The sequence below is a fragment of the Nesoenas mayeri genome, assembly GCF_963082525.1.
Source record: "Nesoenas mayeri genome assembly, chromosome: 3".
NCBI classification, from domain to species: domain Eukaryota; kingdom Metazoa; phylum Chordata; class Aves; order Columbiformes; family Columbidae; genus Nesoenas; species Nesoenas mayeri.
The window spans coordinates 62,822,196-62,844,771 of NC_137544.1; the positions used below are offsets into that span (position 1 = coordinate 62,822,196).

Genomic DNA, 22,576 nt, shown 5'->3' on the forward strand with positions numbered 1-22,576 from the left:
CTTGTTCCTCCTACCCTCCACAGTGAACCTTACCCAATCCTTGATGAAAGGGGATGGGTATTATTTCCATGAAAGGTCAAGTGTCTTTGTATAATTAAGACCCAAGTTTTTATAGTCATTAAGACAATAGAGCACCACTCTGGCCTATCTGTAGTGTAAACAATAAATAATAACAAAAGCACAGGGATTAACTGTGAGTGAAAGTGATGATTCTGTCACAGGGAGACTCACCCCCTCATAACGGGATTGAGAAGAATGAGGGATTTTGTAATGGCTAATAAAAACCAATCTCACAATATTGACATTTTCAGTGCCTTCCCATTAGTTCGTGCCTTGGAAGAATTAATAGCTCCACTCCACTCACTATTAAACATGCCCTGGGCTTTTGGATTTCTCTGGTTTTCATTCTTAACTTTTAAAATTTGTTTTCCGTCTGATGATTAAGTATCATTTATTGCTGACCAGAGGAATAACGATGACAGAAGTACAGGATGACATTTTCATAATTGTGCATGGGATTTGGCCACACAGCTCTCAGGGACTCCCAGAGGATATCAAATGAACAAAAATGTTCATCTCTGCTCTGCAAATTTACCAAACACCTAGCAATTGCCCCAGAGCTGTACTGCTACCACAGCCTTGGTGTGGCAGCCCGAGGACTGCACTGCTAAATGCCAACACGTTGAAGTGGCCGCACTTCACTGCTGGGAAATCCTAGCTCTCAAGGCTTTAAGCAACCTCTTGATCCCATCCCAGGGAAATGGTTTAGGGGGCAATTAAAGATTCAGTTTCTGTGCTGCCCAGGAGCTTAATCTCACTGTGCTCAGATGCTTTGTCCTGTTTAATATAAATCAAAATTGAGACAGGAAGGGTGACCCATAATCATCAGACTCGAACTTAAAGAGATGTTATTATTCAGAGACTAATCTATGTTGGGAATTTTCCTATTCAGAAAGTGAGATGCTTGACTCTCATAAAAGAGAAACTGCCATAAGAAAGCAGTGTGACAGCATGTTATACTGCTGAACGGGGAAGAATTTACAGAATAAACTGCAGTTGCCAAGCCACAAGACATAGTTCACCTACACTGTCAGTCCTTCCTATCACTAACTTCACCTCTGCACAGCTGCTTGCCCCCTCTTTTTTTCCCATCTTTGGTCTGTCAACTCGTTTCTCAGTCATACTGTCCTCTTATCTGTTTCCTAAGCCATGACATTTATCACTATTGCATCTGATGTGAACTTGGGCTAAGGGAAACAGAGCAAAAGCAACCACAAAAAGGAGTAAAACTCATCAAAGAACAAACTAATCACAAATCTCTAACTGAGAAAGACACTAGGTTCACACTGTACCTTGCCACAGTTTCAAAAGGGAACAGAACAACAGTCTGTCCTTGTTGGACAGAGGTGGCTGACATGATAGAAACTGCTATGTGCTTCAAGATCAGCAGTATCATCCAATATATGTCTCATCTGCGTAATTTTTATATAGGCAGTGACAGTGTATGCATGTCCACTGGAAGCCTTCCAAGCCTTGGCTGAGCACATATCGGATTATCTTTCTCTAGCTCTGGCAGATGAGTTTGGAAATGATCAACATAAATTGCTATAGGCATTAATAACTCTTCATAACTCTTACACTGCTTTTATTTCCTTTACCAATATCTAGTACTTTCATATCTACAAGCAGATACATATATACATATTCATGGGCAAAGACTGAATATTAGAAGAGCTCTCTTCTTTTAACAAATATCCTGAAAAACCAAAGACTTTATTTTGTTGACAGGGAGAGTACTGGATCTCATCACTGTGCACAGCACAGAAAGTCACGGTATCTTTTTTGTGGTGCAGTCAGAATGGGTTGCTGCCAGCGCAATGAGATGAGCTCCTCTCTTTGTCAGGTGATGGGTATCCAGTTTGTTTCCTATTAATTCTCATTTGTTGCAGTTTAGCATATTTCCCTCTAAATCCAGATGACATATAATTTCCAAGTAACAATAATCTGTAAGAGCTTCACTAAACTTCGTGACCTGGTTATGAAGCTAGACTGCTACATCACACCTCCGAGCAAAGCCATATCCAGTTTCACAGATCCCCCAGAATGCCTCAAGGGCAAGATGGGGTTTACCCTGTATCTGGTACATCACTCAAAACCGGCTGTGGAGGATTAAGAGAAAGATCGCATTTCAAAGCCAAGCACCTTCCACAGACATCCTCCCAGGAGCCTCAGGCCACAGCTTGCAAAAAGATGGCAGGTGGAAAACAATCTCTTTGATCACAATGTACTTGAAGCTTTTTAAAATTAAAAACCAGAAAATGTTGAACTCTATTGTGAAATTCAGAAACAAAGCATATTATCAATGTGCTTGCTAAAAGACATGATGCTTAATAAAGTCGCTATAAATCTGTGTGGACTTCAGCTTCAAGATCAGCTCCATTTGCAGTCCTACTGAGAATGTACCATAGCAGCCCACATATACCAATGGACTCAGGTACAGTTTACCTGGATTTCAGAAGTTTTATGCTGGCTCTCTGTACACTCAAGATGATAAAATACTGAGTTCTTGGAGAGGGATTTAATATTAATATTAACTTAATACTTAAAATTAAGTAAGTCTTGGATGATAAAAGGACCTTAAGTCCTATCAACTTTCAAGTGGACAGAGAGGTGCCTAACTCCCTTCGGCCCTTCTGAATATCCTGAGACAGGCTTCAGACTTCAAAATGAATGAGAGGTGCAACAAAACAGCAAAGCAAGCAAAATCCACTACCTCCTGGAAGGTAGAACAGTTGGTAGGGACAAGTTTGTACTGCTCACAGCAAGATACGTTCACAATCTCATCTTGTCTAGCCCTGGGACTGGAAGAAGAGGCAAAAGCTCTGGTCCACACTGGGAAATAGAAGGGTGCAGTAGGAGTGGGAACAAGTAGGAACAGAGCAAAACAGATAGTGCTGGATCCCATGTTCACAACACAAGCGTTGTGGGTTTGGAGGGGAAGGTTGCCTTGGACTAAAGTTATGTGGTCTCTTCTCACTCACTTGAATGCCCACTTGCAATTTAAGTGCACCTGCAACACTCCTGGAGCACACTTTCCAGCTTAATTTCATCTGAAAACAATCCAGGTCACTTACTCCAAGACTGCTCTGCAATGCGAGTCAAAGCACAATGAATGTGACATCAGATACATATGCCTGATCTAAACGAAAATGCTAACAGGGATGCACTTGGGATGCACAAAAGCAGCCTTCCCATCTTTCCTTTTTCTCTCAGGACTGGCAAAAATGGGGAGAAGAACCAGAGCCATTCAATAATGGCACCAGCCTCCTCAGAAAGGACAGAAACCTTTGGCATTGACAGAAGAGAACATCCTGAATGTATTTAGAGAGTGATGGGAATCTGCCTTTAAATTTAAAGATGGACATTTAACTTGTCAAAGCCAAATGCACACCAGCATCAACCTGAGCCTTAGGCTACTTTGAACAGAGTATCCTATTGCAAGACCATATCCTGTGATTAACTGCCAATCTACAAAATCTGGTACAATCTACAAAAAAAGTTACTTTCCCCATACTCATTTCCACTTCCTAAAGAAATAATTTCAATTGCTTTCTATGTGGTGCTTTCAGTGCCAGAGCACTTTACAAGCTCTTTGCACAGGACCACCAAAGTGCTTGAACATTCAAGGGGAAGCAACATGAAGGGGAACTAGACCAGCACTGTCCAAAGAGAATAGATCAAATAGATTCGTGTCAGTGGAGAAGACAGAAAACTGGCTTCTTCTGGGAACTGCAGGCACCAGAAGCACAAAACCACTCTTAGTCCTGTAAGGACTGGGAACCCAACGCAGCTCTGAAAGAAGAAGCAGGATTGCAAGCTGGCATCTGCACCACTGATGCAGTTGCTAATCATGTTCTGATTTGCTGGATTTCACTTCTCTGAAAGTGAAAACCAGCCTTTATTCTTTTTCTTCTCTGACAGCTTTCATTTATAGCAAGATCAGGTGTTATTTGTCTTCCCACACATTGAGTATAATAACTTGTGTTTCACCTAAATTCAACTACTGTTTGGCTAAAGTACGTCTTGCAGAAAGGCATCAAGAGTGAGGAATCCATCTTTTCTTCCTTGCAGTCACCTGTTGAGATAGGCAATCATCCTCACTTGTCATTTCCTCATTTAAATTTGCCTGGGCTCCACTTCCAGTGATGCCTGTATTCAGGTTTCAGTGACGGTACTGAGGTCTGGGCTTCTCTCCCAAAACACTCAACATGGCACTGAGTTATCAGTGCTTTCTGTAGGACCACTGATCTTTTACATTGGGATTTTCACTGCCACATGCCTGATCCTACCTCAAAACCACAATAAGTGTTAAAAGCCCATCTGGCATGGTGGACTTTCCAAAAGAAGGAGTGAAGGGTGCTAAAAGAATCCTTATAATGTGCTAAACACCCTGCTGGAAGGTCTGCATAACACACAAGGCAAACATTACAGCAAGAATGTCAGATGGCCGAGGATGACTGTTACATACCCTTTTGCTGGCATCATCACATATCCAAAATCTCTACTACAGGATGGCAGTGGAAGCATCTCATGCGGGACATTAGGAGCCTGGGCTCCCTGCACAATGTCAGCTGTAGCATCTCATATTGTCCCTAGCATTTGATAGTAAGACATCATGACTGTTAAACTGGTGGCTCTTTATCCTCTTTTTGTGCTTCCTTACTTTGTCAGTAGGACTGCCAGCTGGATTTGAGTCCTCTCTCAGCTACGCAGTGATCACCCTTATAAGCGTGCAGCAGGGTTCCAGCGTGCCTCAAGGACCGCCTAGTCAGCCACCCTGCTCTGCTGCTCTCCCCAGCAACTTGCCAGGCCATAAGGTCATGTCAAAGATGTGGGAGAAGTACCTCCATTGCCCTCTCTTACACACATGGCCACTCACATTGCAGTTTTCCCTTATCCCCCTGAGAAGCTGGGAAGCCATTTTTGGATCTGCCAGGCCTGTGGACTCCTCAGCTCTGTTCGGTCCATCCCTGCTCCACCTTTGCCCAGCTGCATTCCTCACTCCATTCTCAGGTGTAGGTACCACATTGGCCTGGCTCCATAGAGAAATAAACTCCAAAGCTCTGGAAACATTGATTTCATAAGCTCAAGGTTCAATTCTTCTCCTTTACAGAGAAGAACCGTGAAGATGACACAAAAAGCTGAGAAGAGTGGCAGTGAGGCAGTGGGGAGGGGAGCCGTGGGGCAGTGAAGAGGGGAGCCCTGGGGCAGCGGGAGCCTGTCACAGCTTGCCCAGGGTCAGCCCACACACATAGGCTGACGAGGCAGGCAGTGAGAGGGCAGCAGCAACATCAAATGTGGCGAGGGAAGCATATTAAATAAATGAATACATGGTGAGGCTGTTCCTTAACTCTAAAGACCGAATTTATTTGTGGAGAGAGTGTTTTGTGAATGCTAGGGCCTGTCAAAGCTGCCAAGTCGGCAGTTTCTGAGAGCTGATTTACCAAAAGGGAACAGCACAGACAGCAGCTGTGCAAGTTTTGCATATTTCCATTTCCACCCAGACGGCTGTGTCCCTGTCGAAACAGCCAGTCGTGATGGCGCTTTCAGGAGGGCAGACAGCTGCCTGCTCCTGTCACACAATGATATCCTTTAAATTCCAGTCACAGATCCTGATTTTGATGGGCATCCTGTTTTCTGAGAGATTCAATTTATTTTAGTGCTTTTATTGCATTAAGCAATAAGTCAGCGATGGGCACAGTACTACAGTATTGGGGCCTTAAGCTCTGATCTGGGCTCAATCCCATCTGACAGTCTGGGAGGTGAAAGGTTTGACGGTGCTGTAACATCCCCTACATGCCATGTAAGCTTCCTGGGTTGTTTTAAAATAAAGATAGGGGCAGCCTAATTTTGCTGAAGTTTATGGAGCTACTCAGGCTTGCACCAAGTGAAGATTTGATCCTCAGGTTTACTCTGCAGCATCTAACTGAATCAACATCTTGACTTGATCCTCATCTATTCCAAATTTCTTGCATTAATTCCAGGACTTCCCACTGAAGCTCAAAGCTTATGCCTTCTTTTTCTACAAAGCTGCAAAGTTTTTTAAAATACTATGCACACATTAGATAAAAACACTGGTTTTGACAACAGGAGTGAAAAATACTCATTCATACTTACTGAATGCCCCACTGGAATAGATTCAGACTGTAAATATTGACCCATGGACAACGCTGGATTATGGTATAAGCCCCTCCGGGGAGACGCCGCTCTAACAGGGGCCATGTATCTCCTCTCTCGCCTAGGAGACAAATCTCTTCGAACAGACGCATCTTTTCCTGGTGACATTGGTCTCCTCGGCGATAGGTGACGTCTTGGTGACACGTCTCGTCTTGGCGATAACTCTCTCCTCAGCACAGCCTCCTTCCGTGGGGAAAGGTGCCTCATGGGTGAAATATCTCTTCGGGGTGACAGATGCCTTCTGGGTGACAAATCCCCTTTTGGCATTAAATACCTCTTTGGTGAGTTATCTCTATAGGGTGAAGAATCATAGCTGGGTGACGACTGCCGACTGGAAGGTGAGAGGTCCCTCGGAGATGAAGTGGTGTCTAACGAAAGCACGTAATCCTCATCCATGCAGCTAGGTATGTCCAACCTGTCTTTATCGGGCTCTGAATCAGTACTTTTGCTCTGGAAAAACCTCTGATATTCTGTCATCTGTGAGTCTTCACAGGAGTCGCTCGGTGTTATAAGCTGAGTAACCTGAATGCTAGGTAAGGTGACCAAGTAACTGATGAGGGAGGAGTGTCCCACGGAAAGGGAGCCCTCAGGGGAAGCCCCCTGCGATGCCCCAGCTGAGTTCACCGACAGGGAGGAGAACCGAGGAGGCTGCGGGCTGGTGCTTCTTGACCTGGTTTTTGGTGTCAAGTCTCCCTGAGTATCATCAAAATCATCCTCGTCTTCATCGTCATCATCATTGTCATCGCCATCCTCGCCATCCGACTCCTCCGCGTCAGAAAACTGGTGCTCTGCTGACAGGCCTGCCAGGTTGCTACTCTTCTCGGCCTCTTGCTGCATGTCCTCCATGTTTTCTGCAACAGTCACAGCAGGCCAAAATGGTGAGCGTCCACCCCATCTCTTACGCCTTCCATTAATTCCCCACCCAGCACACCCATTGCCATCACTGGATGCTCTTCATCTGGGATGGCTGCATAAAGCTTCATAGTCTCAAACAATATTTTTTCATAAAAATACCTCAAAACTCTATACCTGAAAGGAAGTATAAAAAGGAAATTCACCCTACCCCCCTTGCAACTTCGCTAAACATTGCCATCTCTCACATCTAAATTGAAAAGACTGGGAACCTTGTAGGAGACAAATGACAACAGGTTACACTTTCATTTCTAGCTCCTCCTCACATATCTTAATAAAAAATGTAACTCAGACAAATCTGTCAGATTTATTTTTTACACTTCCTGTTTATTAAATTAAAATTAATATTTTAATTTAAAAATGCCCCAAATCCTCTTAATCTATTTTCCCATGCTGTGGTAAAGTGCAATGAGTTATTTGCACACTCCAGAGGCCACTCCAACAAAATTGAATCATTCTGACATACCTGCTTCCTCAGTTTCAGCGTCATCTACGGATGTCATTGATACCCCAAGCTCCAGGCATTTTTTCATGTGTGCTTTGGACTTCATATGTTTTGTCAGATTTCCTATGGATCAGAGATTAATCTAATTAATGAACAACAGCAAAGATCACTCTCCAAGTCAGGTTTTGGTACCTTAACTCCATTATCCTGCAAATGGGCATTTCTAGTTTAAAAACCAAACCAAACCAACCAACCAACCAAAACCAACAACAAACCAAACAAAAAACAACCAACCAAACAAAAAAAGAAAAAAACAACAACCAGGGCTGATTCATCCAGCCCACTGCCCTCAGAGCTTGTTTTAATAAGAGTGGGTTTTTATATCTAAAAATAAAAAAATTAAACTCAGGGTCTGAGAGGTATATAGGCATCTCTCCAATTTTCCACATGACATTTAGGCATCCCAGCAAGCAAAAATATCTCTTTTGGATGTTATCTGTCACTGGGCTCAGTGTTTGTGATACCTGCAGACTGCTTGGACATTGAAGTAAGACCATTGCCCACCAGCCACTCAGGGCTCACACTCCTAGTTTCACAGTGGCACTTTCAAGCGAAGGGCTCTCTCTCCTATTTACTTAATATGTAGGCTCTAAATGTTCAGTGTGTTCGAAGTATTTTGAAGCAAATGTACTTCACGACAAAGACATTTATGAGAGACATTTATGAGAGACCATTTACTATCTAGCTGCAATATCTGAACGGAGAGGAGCTGTACTTAGAGCATGCACTTGGGATGCAGGAAATCCAGCTTCAGCTCCCTGCTTTGGAGCACAGGTCTGAACTAGGCACAGCAGGGATTTGAAATCAGACCTCCTATTCCCCTGAGGGAGCAGTCTAACACTAGACTATTGACTTTCTGGCGTGCCTGTCTTAGTCTGTTTTTTCACAGATAAGAAAACTGGGTTGAGACTGGCCCCAAGAGACATTTCATGGCAAAGAATCTTGAGCACAAAGCACAAGCTGGAGAAACAAGAATATCACTCTAATCTATTAGCCACTTCAGTCACATTTGCAACACCCAACAGAGAAAGCATGCCACAAGCAAACCCAACCCACTACCAAGACATGGTGCTTCTTAGCACAAGGAAAGCACTCTGTGATGGTACCTATGCTGCTTTTAGGACCCCGACCAGTGCCTCCAGATGGTGCATGTGGCACAAGCAATCTGGGGGCAGGAACACTGCACCACTCTGTTGGATAGTGGAGATGTGCTTAGAAGCTCACAAGTTGGGCTCCTCTCCTCTGACTTTCAGTACCAGCCAGTTCAAACTATTTGCTTCTCAGTAAGAGTTTCTTATTGTGTCTCTGAACTGCATGAGAAGTCTAACTTGGCCACTGATGCCTCAGGATGGTGAAACACTCAGAGTATACACTGAAAACCTCACAGTCTCTGAGGGTCTGTCCTCGACTGTTGTCAGCAAAACAGCAACAATAGTTATGAGGCTGAAGGCTGCTCATAAGCAATAATACACCAGTTAAACACTTTCTGTACTTCAAACACTAACTTAGTCTCTTCCTGCTCATGCCCATCTTGTGCAATAGCATACCACCTCCTCCCTGTTTCTTTTTCTCTGCCAGAAATGCCAGCTTCAGCAATTTCACATTTCTTTCCATGCCATCTCTTCTGCCTGGAATGTCCTCTCTGAACATAGCTGCAAAACCACAATCCTCCTTCAAGTCCCTCCTAAAGACCCATTCTTCCTGCGATATCAAATGTAAACAATGACCCAAGAACAAATCAGCAGATGGTATATTGGGACTACGAACTAGAATCTCCTTGTCTTTGTCCCTACACCCCCATGAAAGTTCTTATCTTAAACTAGGTTGATGAGTCTGCTACCATTCATCAGCTATTCCCATCTTTGGCAGAGGAAGAAGTGCTGGACTCATGGAAACTATTACAATTCTCAATCCTCAAAACAGCCATGAAGTTGCACTGAGATCTCGGGAGAAATTTCCTCCAGTTCCCTTTCTCCCTCTTCAAGTAAGTTCACCGCACTGGGACCAGAATCCATTTCCTTGTCTGCCAAAGGGAAGCTATGAAACTGAGAATGTAAGGTTCATTCGGACTGTGCTACAAAGAAATGCTACCAAATATTTTTTATTTATTTTTTTTTTAATTTTAAGGAGATAGTTGCAAGGCAAATCTGAATTCCAAAGAATATCATTATCTGTGGCCTCAGGGTGACAAATGGAAGCTTTTTTCTGTGCTGATAAATACATGTGAACACAAACTATCACATCTCTATTCATAATTAATGCCACAGTGGATGGAGTGGCTCATCTGGGAGACATACATTATTTATGAACTTGAAACTGACCCACAGTAAAGCCTGCGAAGGCATGCTTTCCTCAGCAGCTGATGCTCTGCTTCGACATTATGTCATAACAAGTGTACTCTCCTGGTAGTATTTAAGTGTTGCTGCAATAAAAATTTGCACCATGTAACAATTTTGGCAGAAAGTATTATTTGTAAGGGCAGTTCTTATGCTACTACATTTTCACTGCAGACACAGGGACCAGCCAAGAGCCTATAGCTCTTAATGAAGCCATCCACGGAGTCTCGGAGTCTCACAAAATCCCTGGATCAATTAAAGCAAAGAGAAAAACCTCTCTAATTCCTGTATACATAAACACAATAATTTTATTCTGAAGAAAATTCTCTCCGTGATTGCAAAGGGTGCCTGGATGGCAAAATACTTCAAGATTCATTGGGGAAGTGGCAAGAGTTCAGCAAAGAGGGTCAAGTACCTTTAGTTTTGAAGGCAAAATTGCACAACTTGCATACATAAGGCCGGACATCAGTATGAGTGCGGATATGTTTTTTGAGCATGCTTGGCTTTTTGCAGCGAATTCCACATTCTTCACAAATGTACTTTCCTCGGCCACGACCTCTGACATAGACATAATCCTCATTTGATTTATACCTGTTGGAAGAGAGCAAGCATTTAAATCATACAGACTCTAGTTCACATACATGCACAAACATCACCTCTATGCATCTGATCCTGATCCTGTATATATCTCATCACAACAAATCCACAAAAGTCCACAGGAACTACTGAGTTTTCAGTTTGGAAGTCACAAAGTACTTGTCTTTCAGGGAATGCACTGGTCCCAATGTGTTTTAAGAATCTGAAACCAAATGGTTGTAGTATAAGAATAGTATAGGGGCCTATAAAGATGGGGACAGACTTTTTAGCAGGGCCTGTTATGACAGGACAAGGGGTAATGGCTTTCAACTAAAAGAGGGGAGATTCAAGCTAGACATGAGGAAGACATTTTTTACACTGAGGGTGGTGAAACACTGGAACAGGTTGTCCAGACACGTGGTAGATTCCCTATTCCTGGAGACATTCCAGGCCATGCTGGACAGGACTCCGAGCAACCTGATCTAGTTGAAGATGTCCCTGCTCATTGCAGGGGGTTGGATTAGATGACCTTTGAAGGTCCCTTCTGACCCAAACTACTCTAAGATTCTGTGATCCTATTAACACCTTGTCAGGAAACAGATCAGCCACCATTCCTATAGACACAGCACAACTCCAAATATGAGTCTACAGTTGGATTTATTTCAGCTAACTCTAGTCTTGACCAACACAGGCATCCATCACCATGGAAAACAGCGTCATTTTGCAGCACGGCCCATTTAACTATTTTAGTGTTTTTATCCCGTGGGATCAGATAAATAAGGTCCTGGAAATGCCCATTTCTCCACATTAAGCATAAAGGGAATGCAGATGACTAGCAAGGATGTATGCATTTACGCTACAGATGCCTGAAGTTCCCAAAGATGGATCCCTCCCTAAGGGACACCAAGAGTTGAGTTCATTCAGGTACGTGCTACTTTAGAAATAAAATGGGAAACTTCCAACCTGCATACTTAGCAGAAAGCTGTTAAATGATTTTTTTTCTTAGCACAGGCGTAAGTGTTCCATGCTATTTTTGCTGATTACATAGCGTGCAGTTAGATAATAAATAAGATATGCAAATCTATGTAAAGCTGCACGTTGCCTTTGCTGTCAAGATAAATTGTTAATACTGAAATCTAAAAGGGCCCAAGGGATTTGCCCAGGCTGTTTGGAGGTTTCAAGAGTGCTGTGCATTCCCTACAGGGAGAATTTAATCCTGATTCACTCAGAGTAAAATCCAGAAATTGAGAGAACTGAGAAAGAATATTTTGTCTGCCCTCTGTCCTCCCTTGCCCTTTCCCTAAGCAGCACAAAGTACTTTCAGTCACCCTGTGGATGCACAGTCCACAAAATACCATTGGTACTGACAGTCAGTGCTTTAAATAAATACAGGACTATGTGAAAGAATCTGTTAATGTGATGATAACTCTACAAGAAGTGGCAATTTTTGGGTTACAGAGCTGAAACATTTTTCAGGTGTGCTTTTCTTAGATGAACACTTCTTCTGTATGTTCAACTATATCACTGGCAATATAAATACTGAAGATAATATCTTCTAAATATGTAAAACACTGTTCTGTTCTCATGTCCGTATTGCTATCTATTGAACACGTCAGCTCCTCTTTCAAATGTGGACGCCTAAGTTCAGGTTTTTTCATGTCTTTTCCAATAAAGTAGGCCCTCTCCCTTTTCCTTCATTGTCCCTCACACCATGGGCAAAATTGGCATAGTCTAACATCATTTAATATTTATCCGTCTCCCTAGCAGGTTTTTTTGTATAACATTTTTGAGATTCTGCTTTTCTGTCTGCCCCATTTTCCAGGTTCTCCTTCATACACGTGCCAAATACTCCTAGTCATCTCTATCCATTGCTTCATCAACCGTCTCCAGGCTTTCTCTCACAGACAGAAAAAATGCCCATTATTGTTTGAAAGACTACCATTCTATCTTCTTTTCACCTGTCCTTATAGTCTGATTTTGCTGGGATGGAATCCACCATATGACCCATGATTGATACTGGTGAAATAAATGCTGTGTTATAACATGTGCTTTTCTGTTGCTCCATCTCTGCTGTTCCTCTGCCTGACTTCATTCCACCAGCTTCTGTCATCTGTCAGATCCCATTGGGCACAAAGACAATTAGACAAGATATGTCTCTATATCATTCATATGGACAGTTCTTGGTCATAACTGGCCTTGACTCTCTAAGTGTGCTTCACAATAACAACTGGAAGAGATATGACACACACAGATCTGACATTTAAGGAGGGCCTTGTTCAAAAACCAAAGCACCAGAAGACTGAGTCCATGATGATTATCTTTCTAGCCCCCAGGAATATTAGATCTTACTATTAACTCATGGATCTCTCAAAGCTTTCAGTAATTTCCCCCTTCCCATTACACAGCTTTCATATAAGGACCATGGTCACGGCTGCTCTGAGCTTGATTTGAATGGGACTCCAGACTTAAAAAGCATTAACAAGCCTCAGAGTCCTGCAATTTCCATCCAAAATGTTATCTTATTAGGGATTTTCTACTAGAGTCTATTATTGATAGATACAAAAGAGCAAACAGGCAAACTGTGCGTTCTTGCTGTCAGCTGATAACGTTATTAAACCAGATGTCAGACAAGTGGGCATGTTTGCCCTGTCCCTCCTTTTTAGCTCACGCCATTAGTAACTGACTGACTGTACTACAGCAAGCGCTGAACTTCAAATTGCTGTTTTTCTTTGAGAAACCCTGCTTCATATCCCATCAGGGTTTTGCAGGCACAGGTGATGGAAAGCAGATCTGGTGATTCAGACAATTTCATTCGAATCAAGCCACCTGCCAGAGGTAGTAACAATGGTTCTTAGCTTCTTCCTTCAAAACCCCTTCTGCTGCCACACTCACAAACTGCTCTTGATAGGCTTTGGTGCAGTGAGGTGGTGACGCGCTGTGACATCTGCTTTTCGGCTCAACCCCGTTCATTCTGTTCCTTCAGCTTCTCACTCCTCTCCAGCCACATTTATTTGCTTTTTGCCCACCCGCCGTACAAGCGCTCCCCTCCTCTGGCACATGGCAGCTGCACAACTGCCCAGTGCACGGGCTTTCCCAAAAACCGAACACCCCGACAACGGCTGATCTTGCTCAGCTATGGAATCTGAATTGCCTTCTTTGCATTTACAAAACAGAAGCAATCAGGAAGCATAAGCAAATCCACTCTCCAAGACAAATGAAAAATGGAATGAAAATACCCTGCTGAAACAAGATATCACCATGCACGCTTGTCTGTCCAGGGGAGAAAAAGTGAAATGAAGATGACAGACATTTGCTGCATAGTTGGGTACACCACTTGAGCGTGCTGAGATGATGATATGAAGATGAGCTCAACGGGAGCAGAACAGAGAAGAACAGAACAGCTCTGCAAACAGCTAAGAGCAAGGAAGCATGGAAACCCACCCATGTTAAAAACTAGCTTTCAGAAGACATAAACAAAATCCTGAAGAGGAGGACAAATTCAATAGTCAGGACAGAAAACAATGAAAGACATGGTTTTACTATGTAAATAACATTATAACTATTTAAAAATAGCTGAACTAATGAAAATATTTAATCTACTCTTCCATAAATAATTACTATAAAATGTATGATAACATTATGATGTATAAGGAAAGAATGGACCCATTAACACTACATCATATCATTCACTGTTGCTTTGCAGGTTATACGCTCCTATTGAGGAGCTCCCACTCTATTGCACAGATTATTTGTACCCCCCGTCCAGAAATTCATGTGCACATCAAGGCTTCTTCCTTTTTGTTCTACTCAAAGGATATCTAAACATAGACAAATATTAGGAGACATTTCTAGGTGACATGTGAATTATGTACATTTACACAAATAGTTTCGCAGACCTTACTGGACTACAGGGAAACTTAAGATGGTGTAAGTAACATACAAAGTTTCTTAAAGAAGGTGTTAGATGGTAGAGGCATTTTACAGAGTGATCTGTTGCAGCTCACACTGTTCTGAATCCTCCTTTAAGTTGCTTTTCTTCACACACTTCTACTCTTCTGACCCGTTATCACACACCTTCAGCTGGGTGATCCAAATTCAGAAATTACACATAGTGGGAAACAGGCTAACTTTATACTTCAAAGTGGGTGTGAGTTGCAGCAACAGCTCTTGAAATTTCTTGTAAACTTAGGCTCACTGCTGAAGTTTGGGTCACTCTTGTGTAGACAGCCTAGTGGCTTGGGTACTAGGACAATGTAGAACTACAGAGAACAGCCAGGATCAGGGTGTCTGGACCAGTATACCTATAACAATCTCCAAAATAACATTTTCAGTCTTTCAGGCAAGATGTAGGCTGTATTCCCCAGTGTGGCAGACTATAGAGCAATGCCAAGGTTCACCTCGTGGAGACTATCAAAGCGGAGCAAAAACACATCAGGTGAATGAAGGACAACTGAGATTTTTACCTTTTAGGGTACAAACCGACAGGAGAATTAAATGGATGGATGAATTTCTTACATCTCCATTCTGACATATTTAGTTACCCCAATAAAACAGTGCTGTGAAACCACTGGCGCTTGATTAGACTGAAAAACATATCTTGTTCAAACACCTGAGTATTCACTACTAACAACTGGTAAATTCATTGCATCATGTCAGAATTCTGTAAAAGAAATAAAACAGTATCTTCCATTTCAGAGTATACTGCAGAGGCAAACAAGTGTCCATTTCATTTGCTGGTTATAATAAGCTTCATAAGCCTCAAAACACTGCTAATGGGCTTTCAGGTCTTTTTCCCTCTCTTTGCTATTTGTTTCTGTTATCATCTGAGTGATAGATGGCCATGGTAAAATTAAACATTGTTTTATCAGCCATACATGACAGACCTATGGATGAGGCTTAAATACCATAGATTTCATTGTAATCTTACATTTTATCTCCAAAATCCAACTTCAGTAAGTAATTAAAAAATACAAAAATAAGAGTAAGCATACCTAGGTAATGCATTTAAGGGAGTGGAGGTACACAGAATCTAAAAATCGAAAGATAACCTCATGGAAGCCATTAAGTACAAAGAAACGGTATAGAAAATATGAAAATGTTAACCATTTATACATTTCTTTATGACCTAAGGAATGAAAGCAACAATTTCAAGTGAGTGCTGTCACACAGACAAAAATATAATTGCCCTAATAACAAAGCAGCAACAAGAGTAAGTATACAGGTACTCTGCAGTTTGTTTTAAGACTGACACATACACAAAAAAGAGGAGGCTTGGGAGCTACAAGACATGGCAGGAATACAGGAGACTGTTCACATCCTAATTCATTCATATTCATGTTCAAATCTCTTTAAAATGACAGTCTGAGCTTGAAATTTCCAGTTGCATTTTCTTACCCTCCTTCAAAGATTTTAATTCGTATCGGCTCAGTTTGTTTGGATGTAATGTCTTTATCTCCATGAATGTCTCCTTTTACTCTTTCTTTTATAATATTCCCCACTACTTTCTTTTCAAGCTTGCTGCCAAACAAGAAGAATGGCTCGTGTTTCATCTGTAGAACAAAGTCAAGGAAGGGTGTTACTGCTGAAGCACACAATAAACGCACACTTCATTTCAAGCACTTTTAACATTCCAGGTCAAAGCCAAACTCTCATTTTAGTGCAACTCTATAAGATGAATTAATTTGTCCCATTTGATTTGATGGAGAAAAAAAAGAGAGGGGGCAGCATGGACAAATTTTTATGAGAGTATTGACAGAAAAGACAGCACCATATCTTTCCTCAGAAAAAGAAGTATGGAAAATGAAGATGGCGAAGATTTAGCAGGTAATTTATTGCCATTACAGAATTTTCCCTGGCACCATTATCTAATGCTTAGTCCATGAGGAAGAGGCAGTATGTAAAAGACATTAAGTGAATCTGAAGATCCTTACTCAATTTTAACTTTACTTAGGAACACACGTGGGTATTTGCGTCTGATACTGTTTGAATCAGGCCACAGCAAAAACAAAGGACAAAATAAAACGAGATAATGTGTCAGGCTCTGGCATACACAAGGAGAGGGTTTTAAAAGCCCCACTTTTTACATCTGATTTTGAAAATGGAGACAGAGAGAGCAGAAGTAGGAGAGCTTGGGGAAGGGTAAATTGAGGCTCAAAAGCTGTCATGGGAAGATGTCAATGTCTGATTTCCCATGGGGAATGTTTTGTTTTGTTTTGTTTTTTTAAATCATTAACTTACATTTTATAGTTTACTAATATTTTCTCAAATAAAGATATACTAATTTAATTTTATTAAAACCTCTTATTTACCTGAGCAAACTGCTTCCATGCACTTGATGATGTCAGTTTACCGGCTCCAGGTCTATGCATAGCAGCCAGAGTGTAGATTTCCGTGGTGGTTTTTTGCTTGGACCTTAGAAGTGCTAAAGTGGTCTTCGTACTTAGCCCTGATGGGTTTGGATTACATGAACTTATGCACCATGAAGCATAAACAGAAGATTTGAGGGTTGGTTGCTGAATGTAATTGGGTTTTGTATAGTTTAAGAAACACCAGCTCACAGTAGTAGTCGTCCGCAGACTTGGGAACTGAAGGATTTGCTGAAAATCTGCTACGTCTGTCAGGAGAATGGTTGAGCCTGTGACTTTCCCCTTGGTATTGGACGACATCTGGACTAACATCCCAAGAGGCAATTTTTGATGTTTCAGTTGGTCTTCTGGCTGAATTTCCCCAGGTGGCAATGAAGACCTCTGTGGACTCATGCTCATATCTGAGGCTGTTTCATCCACGTCCAGTTCTTCTGGAGACTCTCTTCCTTCAGAAGGGCCACTGGACTTCTGCCCTGGTGACGTGGAGTCAAAGCTGGAAAGTTTCTCCCTGCTCAGTGGGAAAGTATCAGCTGTTGGCATGCTGACAGGTGGGAAATCTTGAGATGATGAGGACGACAGTGGTGAACAGGATGACACAGACGGCAGACTTTCTTTTGGCTCAGTAGCACAGCTCTGCCTTACTAGTTGAGGCTTCTGCATTCTTGGAAAATCTTTCTTTATATCTGAGCTAGTTAACTCAACTGCACTTAGCTCCTCAACTATCTGCCCATACATTTTTTCTTCCTTGACTCGTTTCTGCTGCTTGGTCTCCATGAAGAGCTCCAAGCTGCTGGCAGGTGAAAGCATTCGTTTGCTTCCTCCCAAGGTAGAAGCAATGTCAGAACTGGAAGGCAAACACAGGGGAATTGGTGGCTCCAGTCCGAGTGGTAGCGTCTGCGGCACTTTCCACAAAGGATATTTTTCTAGCCCTCCTTGCTGACCCAGCATCTGAGCTATGTTAAATCCAATTCCTTGCATGGTTGCACTAGTTGCCAATGTTCTTTGAGAAACAGTCTCATCAACTTTACAAATCACAATTGTGGGACTGTTGCCCTGCCCAATGATCTGGGAAATGCTTGTGTACATAACACTACCGTAAGATGGCACGTGGGTTTGAATCCTGACGGGAACAACAGTTCCTGGCAAAGACTGTACAGATCCATCACTTGGGGAGTCAAAGTCTGTCTGAAGATGCTGCTCAGAGGAGGTATCTGTTGGCTTAATGCTATGGTCTGACTGGTACTTAGCAAGAGTATTTTTTGAATACTGCCCAGATGTTCCTGAGTAATGCTGGTATGCTTGCTCTTTAGTGTGCACGTAATCAGCTGGTTTCTTTCCAAGAAGCTCTGGTGCATGTTCCAGGTGATAACTTGGAGGAACGTCTGTTTGGAAAGGCTGTTTGACATAAGATTTCTGCAGCTGTTGCACAAAATGATGCTGGAAGTGTAGAGGTTCTGTGCATGACTGCCACAAGACAGGCTGCTGAGACGGTGGTAAGTGAACCATGCAGACAGCTGGATATGGGAACTGAAACAAGGTGCTGTGAATAGGAGGAAACGGGACTTTTTCCTGATGTGCAAATAGCTGCTGCTGCTCTGATGGATGTTTGTTAGGAATATAAGGTGCTTGTTGGATCAAGGGAGTTCTTAACATTTCTGGGCTGTCTGCAAGAAAAGCCTGTTGGTGGGCAAGGTGGGTTGAGCTAGCCTGTTTTCCAGAGTCATCTACCTGAATGGGCTGAAGTACAGAGGAAGAAGAATGATGCCAGGCAAGCTGGGAGGAGCGAAGACCAGCCTGTGCATGTTCCATCTGCTCCTGCTTTATGCTTTGTTCTGTGCTCTGATCAGTCTGGGAAATCTCTGGAAATCCACTGAAGGAAGCCTGCCGAACCAAGAAGCACTTCTTCCTTTCTCGGGATGGAGACAGTGCCGTAGTAGGTGTCCCAGCCGAAGAGGCATGGGACAGGTTCCCGTAATCAAAGGATTTACTTCGGATCTCTGGGATTTCAGCAGCATGAGGACAGGGCATCTGTTCAGACGAGCAGCGTCTCATTTCCCTCTGATGGTGATGCCCAGGGACGGAAAGTGAATGAGCACCAGCTGGAACTGTTAAAAACTCAGACTGTTTTCCAAACTCATCTTGTTTGGGAGGCATGATGAACTTCATACTCTCTTCTCTTTCAAAGGACATTGAAAAACTTGAACTGTGGGACAAATTACTTTCTTGGCTAGGGCTACGAGAGAGGCTTGTACCTGTGGACTCAAAGCTGGATTCTCCAGAGGAGTGCTCCATGTCAGCCAGTCGTAAACGCTTCTTTTTAGGTGGTAGCTTTTCAGCTGGAAGTTGAGAAAGGGTTTCACTTCTCTGGGGCCACTGGAATTCTTCGGTGGGTCTCTCTTGCTCTTTGCTCTGCATTTCTTTATCTTTCTCAGGCTTATCCGGCTCCTCCGTGACACGAATTTCAGGTACCTGTATGTTGTGCTGGCGAACCAACCTGGGCTGCATGTGATATGGCTGAGGCTGCTGGGATGGAGATGTCTTACTGGTGTCAGCATTTTCTGTTTGTGGAACTCGGTCTGGGCTCATTGGGGACTCACAAATCTCGCTCTCGCACGTTTCAGATGGTGAATAAATCTTTTCCTGCTGGTACGCAATATGTTCTGTAGATTCAGACCTTTCAAATGAGTTTGGCCTGCTCAGTGAATTTGTGTGCTGAATGACAGAGATGACATTTCCAGGGGGCTTTCTGGTCAGTGATTCTGCAGTCTTTTCTTGCTCTGCAGTCAAAGATGAGTCTTCCAGAGAAGTTGCTGGGCTTCCAGACTGCAAGTAAGATCGGCAGATTTCAAAACGCTCTGCATGGCAATGGGCAGCATTGTCCAGGCTTTGAAGAGCAAATCCACTCCTTGGCACTTCTTGAATTTGGGATTTGGGATCAAAGTCCAAAGGCTGAATTCCCCCAGCGGTGCCAGCTGTACTGCTGCAAAGCATGGGACTGTCTTCCTCATCTCCAACACTCTCCTCTTTCCTGCGCTTTCTGTTTTCAAAAGTTGTTCCAAGCATGGACGGCACCACCTGAGATTGTCCGAGTGGATCAATAAAGTACTCTCCCCCTTTGTTCATCCCACCTAAGGATGGTGAGTCCCTGTAGTTCTGCTTCTGTGCTTCAAATTCTTCCCATTTTTTGTAGTGCTTTCCACTGGCATCATAGTCATAGAAGGTCTTGTCTCCTTTCTTCTCTTTTAAGGATGGTCCTTTGTCACCTACTGTCTGTCTGCTGGAAGACATAATTATATTTTTCCCTGGTCTTCCATGACAGTCTGAATCTGAGTGTCCCTCCTGCACAGAGGGCAGTTCAAAGGCAGCCTGTCTTCTCAACATCCTTTGGTGGGATATTCCTACTGTCCCAGGGTAAAATACATCATCTGAGCCAGTCATCTTCTCATCAAATGAATGGCTTCCCCTCAGAGATGGGGGAATACTTAGGCTGTTTGCAGAAGAGGTTGGCATGGAGTTACTTCTAATAAGAGGAGAGGAATCTACTGGGGGCTCTAGAAGAATGGACACATCACCCTGCTGACTGACTTGATATAGGTTGGATTCACTTTTGACAGACGATGTGGCGGTCTGGGATTGTCTGGATTCCATATTGCTGCCTGGATAAACTTGTGTAGATTTAATAGTGCTCAAATTACTGGAGTCAACGAGTTCTTCTTTATTTGGAGTCAGCTGAGAAATATGTTCCTCAAGCATCTTGATATCTGATCTGTTATTTAAAAGAGGTAATGGTTCTGCTTTACCCTTTCTACCCATTAAACTGTGTTCCTGATTTGTTGTGGCTACTGTTAGTGCTGTCCTTTGATTAATCCTATAGAACTTCCCAAAGATGATTTCTTCGTAAGACTTTGCATTAGTATTTGGCGGGCTAATCTGCTGCTCAGCACTTTCTGAGCGGGAAAAATAACCCGAGTCAGTGCTTCCTTTACTGTGAGGGCTCAGGAGGTTTAACGACTGCTCAGAATCTTGCCCTTTTTTCTCTGACAGTCTTAGTGCAAGTCGCTGTTTAACTGTATGCGAGTCATCAGACTTAGTACTTAAGGATGGGTTTTGCAACATATCAGAGCCAATATATGGTGAACTCTCACTGGGTAACTGAATTCCACTTTTAGGGATAATCAAAATGGGCACTTTCATTGGCCCTACCAAGGACTCTTCCATGGAGGAGTGAAAACTGCTCCTGCTAGCAATGTCCAGGGGCAGCTGTGGGACAGGGCTCAGTTTGCCAGAACCTTCCACTAGGAGTGAGGTCTCCTCATCAGTGTCTGTACTCTGCTCGCCGTCTGAATGTATTTCAGCTTCCACATCAATGTAGCTGGCATCTAGGTCCAACTTAGAGACTGCTGACTCTGTGAAAGGTACCAATCCTGCTTTAATTGCATGGGCATGTGACTTCCTGTGCTTGTAAAGGTTGCTCTTCGTCTTGAAGGAGAAACCACAAGGAACACAAGGATATGGTCGCTCCCCAGTATGAGACCTAATATGCTTTTTAAGTACACTAGGTTTGGCACAAGCCCGATTACAGTAAGGACAAATGTACTTGCCAGGCTTTTTGGGTTTGTGCTCCTTTTTGTGAGCATCTTCTGATTGTTCTAAAGATTTCTGTGAATATTGGCTGTATGCAGGGTTCAAACTTGAAATCTTCTTCCTGGAGAAGCCTCCACTATGGCTGTGCATATGAAAAGGAAACAAGTCCTCTGAGGCAACTGATTGCAAGTGGCTAGGAAACTGCCACGGAGGACCTTCCAAGCTCTGATGTGGCTTTATGTTGTGCAAGAAGCCTTGTGGCAATGAATGCTGTGGGAAAGAAAGCGAATGTTGACATGAGTAAGGACTTGGACGTTGCTGTGGATATTGCTTCTCTGTGACTTGCTGTGCAGCTTCACTTGATGATACCAGTTTCCCAGAACTAAAAAGTTGTGCTGATGCTGTGTTTCCAATTTGCTCGTGATCTATTTGTGGTTGCCTCTGTACTTCTTGATTGCCGAAAGTGCTCATTTTAATAACAGCTGAATGTTCTTGCCTCCATCTACTTGGTACTTTAGCAGTTTCTCCAGACCTTGAGGTAGCTTTTTGCCCTATAGCTGTGTCCCCAGAGTCCATTTTGTTACACAAGGTCTTAAGTGCTAGTTCACTTGAAAGCTGTGCAGACACATGGAGTGTGTCCAAAGCTGTGCTTTTTAAAGTTTTGTTGCTCCCATTTTTGCAGGGCTGTTGCAAGTTCACAGACTTTTCTTTCTCTTTGGAACTTTCCACGCAGTAGTCAATAGGCATTAGATTTGCGTCTGTACACTTTTGTGAGTATCATACAGTTCTGTTCATGGCAGGAACTTTTCTAAACAGTTTGTTATACATTTGCAAAGACTTGTTATAGCATTTAGACATTTCCCATTGTTATGAAATACTGAGATGCAGAATGACCCACAGACGTTTGTGATCTACTAGAGTAAAGTTCTCTTCATCTCTTCCATGGTGACACAGTTATCTGCAAGGAAAAAGCAAAAACAAAGAAAGCACGCACACCAGTTAATACAGCCATGTGAAATAACATCAATGCAGTCAGTTGCACTTTCATTGAGCCCCTCATG

The 22,576-nt window shown here is 42.8% G+C and overlaps 1 protein-coding gene across 4 annotated transcripts in view; it reads right to left on the bottom strand.

Moving 5' to 3' along the window:
• The window catches only part of HIVEP2 (HIVEP zinc finger 2), a 141,965-nt gene that overhangs the window by 3,070 nt on the left and 116,319 nt on the right, over positions 1-22,576 (bottom strand). For all 4 annotated transcript variants that reach the window (XM_080341337.1, XM_080341336.1, XM_080341339.1 and 1 more), the window contains 5 exons: positions 16,875-22,473; positions 15,961-16,115; positions 10,406-10,581; positions 7,616-7,717; positions 6,178-7,088 (listed from right to left, as the gene is read on the bottom strand). In XM_080341337.1, coding sequence (XP_080197463.1) covers positions 6,178-7,088; positions 7,616-7,717; positions 10,406-10,581; positions 15,961-16,115; positions 16,875-22,262 — 6,732 coding nt within the window. In that variant the 5' untranslated portion in view covers positions 22,263-22,473. The remainder of the gene's footprint in view (positions 1-6,177; positions 7,089-7,615; positions 7,718-10,405; positions 10,582-15,960; positions 16,116-16,874; positions 22,474-22,576) is intronic.